Below are 7,438 nucleotides of genomic sequence, written 5' to 3' on the forward strand. Positions count from 1 at the left end.
GCCTGATGCTGCTGTGGTATGCTTTATCGTAATGCTTAAGGGCATGAGCAAAATTAAAATGTCTTCTGAGTTTGCCATATTAATCTTGGTTCCATACACAGTGAGACTTTAAAAGAGAAAATCACTCTAGCAAATAATTGTCAATTATAAACCTGTATGTAAAAATTCTTGAAAACCTAGAATTGGCTAAAAAGGTAGAGATGTCTGATGGCCTCTTAAATTGATACATTTTACCTTCTCTTAGATGTATATTTATAAGTAGGAACATGCCCTTCCATTGAGTATGTTACTGAATAGCCCTTAGGAAATTAAACCCATTTATTTACTAATATTTGACAGGCACGGAAGTATATTAGCATAAAAATTGGAGATGAAAACCCTACAGAAACAAACTGGCCAATATTATACTAATTGAATGCAGAATGTGGCATTCTGTTCCCATTCAACCAATAATCAGCTTCAACTGACCAGAAGTTTCACAGAATGTTACACAATACCCTGTTTCCCAAGAAAGTGCTACCTTACCTAGAGATGATCTAAGATATTTTTGTTCATCCTCTGAATAAGGTGTGACTAAGCGGTGCTAACTCCCTGGACCTGGCTGTGAATGCTGCTGAAGAGTATCAACACAACTGTTAATTATACCGCCCTGCTTTAAGTTTAAGACTTCCCTTAAAACTCAAGCTGAAATTGTTTCAGCCTAGTAAGATGCTGCCAGCAGCATTTCTATGAGCAAACATGGCCAAGTTAGAGTCAAGTAGCTGAGCTTGCTAATTGCACTGTGGTGCCACACTGGAATAACTTAGTAGTCCCTTAAAATTAATGGAAGTTGAATCCACAGGGAAGTGATGATACTCAAAGCTGGATCAGCAGTTTCAAGATCTGGGTTCTTGGAGATCGATGGGTAAGCTCAGCAAATGGAAGACGATGTCAATAAATACAGGGCTATTGTGAAGCTCAGGTGGGAATGGAACACAAAGGTTTGATGTAAGATACACTGGAAAGGCAAGATATAGGCTAAGGGAAATTCAATCCAGGGTGAAAGAATAGGAAATTACTGCTCGGACCACAATGACTGTCATTCTGAAAGGATTTCACAGTGTGCAGCTGCTTAGATTTAAGAACACTCTTCACTATGTAATTTACAGCAGCACCTTATATTTAGAACAAGTGATAATTCCCTTTACTAAGTGAACAGATTATTAAAGCCCATAGCAGCCTTGAACCGTTTGTACTTGAAAATGTGGGTATAAAGGGGAATATATTTTTTCCAGAACCACATTTATTGGCATACACATAGAAGCAGATCTTGCGGCATGCTGAAATTTGTTGTAAATCCCAATCTTTACTGCCATGGGAAAAGCTGGAATTTTCTAAATTTAAGTCTGTAAATATGCTCATCTTAAGTTCATGTAATGTTTCCACTAACTCACCAAGAATAAGCTGACGATTTAAACAACTTTTACTGTATAAAACTGAAGTGCACGGCATGGCATCACAATATCTTGACATTTGTTTTGTGTCATTTTGCTACTTTAGAAAATAGTTTCTGAACTCTTTCCCCCTTTATACTGTATTAAGGCAGAAACAAAACTTTTGAAGCATTAAAGATCTTCTTCACCAAAATAACTATTGGTAACTTCAGGAATTTGTCGGTTGCCTTACGTGAGGATGAATAGATCCACCAAGCACGCCTATAATACAAAGTAAACTATGATTTTTATTGTGAAATTTTCATAGATGGAAAATTGAATATTTATTCTGTCCATTTCATTTTACAATTATCTTACCACTTATTTTTGTACCATGTATTTCAATTGCCTGTTTAGTGAAAAATAAAAATTAAAAAACCTATTAATTTTTGGCTTGTGTTTAGCTTAAATTTTATCATTAAATTAAGGAGCCCACAACAAAATATGTTGCCAGCAGCCATATCCCAAGCCCCTGTGTGAAGAATGTTTTGGCTGCTATTTCAACCTAAGGAAACAACCTTTGACCTCAGTCACCTTAAAATGCCAGTGTGGGCAGATTTTTATTCCTCACAATTAAAAAACAAACAAAAAAAGACCCCTAGGATCTTGAAGGTCCTATTTCAGAAAATCTTCACACATGCAAAATGTCACCAAAATAAATACATTTCCCTCAATTATCATTACCACCCAGTATTCATGTTTTAATATTTAGGGATATAATTTCTAAAATTAGAGAAATCAAATTTCCTGCTTCCTATTTTAATGTTTAAACCCTCCTCCAACACCAAGTTAAGCAACTGTGGAGGATAAAATAGTTGAATCTGACTGAAAGCATGGAAGAAAAACATTAGCACACATTAGTCTGATCATTTGCCAATTAGGAAAGGTGCTGCTTTCTACCTCTACCACAGATGCATTTGTGAAATGTTGATCAATGAAGCCATTTCAAATGGTTTTAGAGAAGGATCAGAGATAATGGGCTAGATAGCATATATTCTAAACTTGTTTTCCATATAGTTTGAGCTCCCTGAACCACTGAAGTTGGTTAAATCCCTACACAGCACAGAAGCCTCTCTAGGTCATGTTATTGGGCATATTATCTAGAAAGCAAATACTGGATGCTGCTCTAAGATAGGTCTAGAATACCTTAGTTTGCATTGTGCACACACAAATGGCTGTGTTGAATATAATGCAAGGCTCTATTTCCCTTTAACCATAAGAATTAAAACAATACTTATCACCATACAGTTTGATATTACTTCCAATAAGTACAATATTTATTAAACATATCTTCAGTTGTTTTGTTACATAGTGTGCAACAAATTACAATATTCTGCAGCCACAAATTATATGCAGAGTATGAAGAAACTATTAATCAGATAGTGTAATCTTTCCATTTATAACTCTACAAGGAAGAACTAGCAAATCAGATCTTACATATAACATCTCACTAAACTTTATGCATGGAAAGTGACAGACACTGCTTGTGCTGTTTGATACAAAATGGCTGAACTTCATCTTCAGAAGACTAAACCTGACATCTAAACATGCCAATATAAACATCAAAACAAAATATATTCTAACCAACCACGGGAAACAGTCTGGTATCAGGAAAGCAACAAGGATTACACACATTATTTTATAAACCAGCACACAAAGGTTTAAAACAGTTCTGAAAATGAAGTTAGCTGTCTTGAGTCAAGGGAATAAAAAAAAAGTCAGTATTGACCATTTACAATCTCTGACCTTTGTGGAGACGGTAAGAATCTGTTGTAGTGCAGCTACATACAGTACAATTCAGGCAATTTTGTTTTTTCACTTGGGTTCAGATTGCAAATTCATTGCTGTGAGAAAAGGACGGAGGCAAATTTTAGCAGCAACCTCCACCTGACTGCTTGACCGGAGTGCTCTGAATTTTAACATTGGACTTCTCAGCACCACCAGCTGTTGCTCCGGGACCCATTCGCTTTTTAATCTCAGCTGCCATCGTCATGAAAGACTGTTCTACATTCGTTGCATTCTTAGCACTGGTTTCCAAAAACGGAATTCCAAGGGAATCAGCAAATTCCTAAGAGAATAATGAGGCACAATTAACACTGAAAAATCTTTTTCACTACTACTTAGTGCATTTCTACCATCCATAATTGAGCGTGAGGAACTAATAAGTTCATTGGATCCAAACAGATGTTACACGAATTGTCACTGTCACAGTATTCTAGTGCACATATTTTTAAAAGTTAAGGTGGCTGTGGCCTTAGTATTACTGCAGAACCCATACATAATTCAACACCTTCAAATTCAGTACGAAAATTAAACTTTAAACATACCTTTGCTGTTGTGTAGTCTACTACTTTCTTTGTGGTCAGATCACATTTGTTCCCTACCAACAATTTGTTGACATTTTCACTGGCATAACGATCTATTTCCTGCAGCCACTGTTTAACATTATTGAAGGACTCCTAAAAAGACATTTGAAAGTTTGATAATATGGTTCTGGAATAAATGGAAACAACCTTCCTGACCTAACAGACAAATAACAAAGAGCTAGTGAGACAACCCTAGGTACAAAATAACCACTGCTAAGGAGCGAAGGGGATTTTTTTTTTTTTTTTTGAGACAGGGTCTTGCTCTGTTACCTAGGCCAGGGCGCAGTGGCACAATCACAGCTCACTGCACCCTCGACCTCCCAAGCTCAAGCCATCCTCCCGCTTCAGCCTCCGGGATAGCTGGGACTACAGGCACATGCCACCACACCTGGCTATTTTTTTTGGACTTTTTGTATAGATGGGGTTTCACTATGTTGCCCAGGCTGGTCTCAAACTCCTGAGCTCAAACAATCGGCCCACCTTGGCCTCAAAAATGCTGAGTTTACAGGTGTTAGCCACTGTGGCTGGCCGTAAACAGATATATTAAAATGACTATAAATATCTAAATGATGACAAACTAGAATTTACAGGCTTAATGATGAAAATACCTTATTTGAAAGGGAAATACAGCTTAATATTAAACTGCAACTCAGGCAAACCCAACTGCTTTGGAATATGCAATTTAAATGTACTACAAAACCTGGTTTTGAAATTTGATAATTTTTTTTTTTTTCCGGGGGGAGACAAAGTCTTGTTCTGTCATCCAGACTGGAGTGCAATGGCACAATCCCGGCTCACTGCAACCTCTGCCTCCTGGGCTCAAGTGATTCTCCTGTCTCAGCCTCCCAAGTGACTGCTAGGATTACAGGCACGCGCCCCCACACCTGGCTAATTTTTGTCACGCCTGGCTAATTTTTGGTTTGTTTTTGTTTTTGTTTTTTTTTGGAGACAGAGTCTGGCTCTGTCACCCAGGCTGGAGTGCAGTGGCCGGATCTCAGCTCACTGCAAGCTCCACCTCCCAGGTTTACGCCATTCTCCTGCCTCAGCCTCTTGAGTAGCTGGGACTACAGGCGCCTGCCACCTCGCCCGGCTAGTTTTTTGTATTTTTAGTAGAGATGGGGTTTCACCGTGTTAGCCAGGATGGTCTCGATCTCCTGACCTCGTGATCCGCCCGTCTCAGCCTCCCAAAGTGCTGGGATTACAGGCTTGAGCCACCGCGCCCGGCCTGATTTTTGTATTTTTAGTAGAGATGGGGTTTTGTCATGTTGGCCAGCCTGGTCTCTAACTCCTGGCCTCAGGTGATCCACCCGGCTCGGCCTCCCAAAGTGTGGGGATTACAGGCGTGAGCCACTGCACCCGGCTTGAAATTTGATAAAATTTTGGTTTATGAATAAGATGACCTACTGTTACTACTAGACATGTCAAAATGTTATTAAATATACTTATTTTCTTATCCACAGTCATATTTACAGGAGGAAAGTTTTCATTTAAAAGTATTTCACGGCAATATGACTAGAGATTTTTTTAAACTAGCATCATTTTTTTTCTCTTGCAGATATCACCCACCCAGCACTTCTAATGGCACTGAATCAAAATGTTTACATGTAAGTTATCTCCTAATTAGCTATGATTTCGTATTAGAGGTAAGATTTAACATTTGCCAAAAGAAAAATAAATTCCAATTTTGAATGTTTCTCTTCTGTCCTTTGATAGAAAGGACATCGAAATCTAAGTTTCTGATTAAAAATAATAATAACAAAAAAAGTTATGGCCCCTGGACTACATGCTTCACTGTCCCAGATTGTTCCCTCCATCGCCCTGCCCTCTCTCACAGCTAATCTTCAGATACTCATTCTCATACTAAGATCCTCCTACAGCTTATCCTATTCAAATCCTTTTTTTCTGAACCACATCCTCCACAGGCAGAGACCCCCAAATCCCACTTTTAGCAATTCTGATTACCAGGCCATATTCCTGTTAACAACACCAAGAATACAATGTAAGTCAAGCAACTCACGATTCCCTACAAACTCTTGCCTATATGTTAGAGTCTTGGCTATTTGATCAGTTATTTAGTTCATAATAAATACAACCAGAATCCCTTGAAAGCGAATGTAAAACTTATTACTAATGTTCTATTTATTACAGGAAAAAAAATGTCTTTTAAGTGATTCACATTTATATTTGAGAGTGGACAAAGTTTTCTGCCATAAAGTTAATACTGACGGCTTATATGCGAAGTAGTAAATGAATCTTACATTAATCGAATAATGACTTCCTACTTGGTCACTGTAACACAATCTCCTCTTGGAACTTACCTGATCTGTCACATCATACACAACTATGATGCCATGGGCTCCTCTGTAATAACTGGAGGTGATTGTTCGAAATCTTTCCTGGCCTGCTGTGTCCCACTATTACAAAACAATCAAGAAATCCAAACAATTCCATTAAAATAAAGTTGGGGAAAAGTGTAGGAGGGAGGGGAAATAGTTTAGTTTTCATAACTGTGGAGATTATCAGGATGTGATATAGAAACATTAGTCCTCAACTCATACCACTATATTGCACAGTAATAAGTACCTGGAAGTCCAGAAAAGAAGGTAGTACCTACAACTGAGCTTACGATAATACTAAAATTACAAGCTGTTGAGAGCAGGAAGTATGTCATACTCTTCACATTCCCTACCGCCTTTAGCACCGTGTTGAGGAATGTCACTGGCCTAAAGCCCTTGAACACAGAACTCTTCCATGTAAGACAAACTCACTTGCTTGCACATTCTACCATGATTAAATTAGCATTGGAGGGACCTGATTCAAATAACTACCAGTCAAGACAGAACTTTAACTATCCCAAGCAGGTGTCTTTTTCTTCCCCTCTTCAAGCAGGGTCTCAGATCTGTCATCCAGGCTGAGTGCAGTGGCATGATCATGGCTCACTGCAGCTTCAACCTCCCCAGCTCAAGCAATCCTCCCATCTGAGCCTCCTGGGGAGCTGGGACTATAGGTACATGCCACCACACTCAGCTAATTTTTTCTTTTTTGTAGAGACGGAGTTTTGCTATATTGCCCAGGCTGGTCTCAAATTCCTGGACTCAGGCAATTCTCCCAAAGTGCTGGCATTACTGGCATGAGCCACCATGCCTGGCCAGGTGTTGTCTTCATCCTAGAGAAAACAATGTAAGGAAGATGATTCCAAACACTTTTATAAAATGTATTTTAAGAGCAACTTAACTGCCTTTCAACTAGTTAGGCTCAAATTCCAAAAACAAATGCTAACATTATTGCATTATAGTTCTGGATTTAAAAAAACTGTTGGGGCCGAGCGCAGTGGCTCAAGCCTGTAATCCCAGCACTTCAGGAGGCCGAGACGGGTGAATCACGAGGTCAGGAGATTGAGACCATCCCGGCTAACACGGAGAAACCCCGTCTCTACTAAAAAACACAAAAAACTAGCCAGGCGAGGTGGCGGGTCCCAGCTACTCAGGAGGCTGAGGCAGGAGAATGGTGCAAACCTGGGAGGCGGAGCTTGCAGTGAACTGAGATCCGGCCACTGCATTCCAGCCTGGGCAACAGAGCGAGACTCTGTCTCAAAAAAAA

The 7,438-nt window shown here is 39.2% G+C and overlaps 1 protein-coding gene across 5 annotated transcripts in view; it reads right to left on the bottom strand.

Moving 5' to 3' along the window:
* Window positions 1-1,700: 1,700 nt before the first annotated feature.
* RAB1A (RAB1A, member RAS oncogene family) overlaps window positions 1,701-7,438 on the bottom strand; it is a 53,866-nt gene continuing 48,128 nt past the window's right edge. For 2 of the 5 annotated variants that reach the window (XM_011985502.1, XM_011985501.1), the window contains 3 exons: window positions 6,157-6,252; window positions 3,800-3,931; window positions 1,701-3,540 (listed from right to left, as the gene is read on the bottom strand). In XM_011985502.1, coding sequence (XP_011840892.1) covers window positions 3,343-3,540; window positions 3,800-3,931; window positions 6,157-6,252 — 426 coding nt within the window. In that variant the 3' untranslated portion in view covers window positions 1,701-3,342. The remainder of the gene's footprint in view (window positions 3,541-3,799; window positions 3,932-6,156; window positions 6,253-7,438) is intronic. The other 3 variants (XM_011985503.1, XM_011985504.1, XM_011985505.1) reach the window with 3 other exon arrangements.

Source organism: Mandrillus leucophaeus, unplaced genomic scaffold, assembly GCF_000951045.1.
Source record: "Mandrillus leucophaeus isolate KB7577 unplaced genomic scaffold, Mleu.le_1.0 Scaffold285, whole genome shotgun sequence".
Taxonomy (NCBI): Eukaryota; Metazoa; Chordata; class Mammalia; order Primates; family Cercopithecidae; genus Mandrillus; species Mandrillus leucophaeus.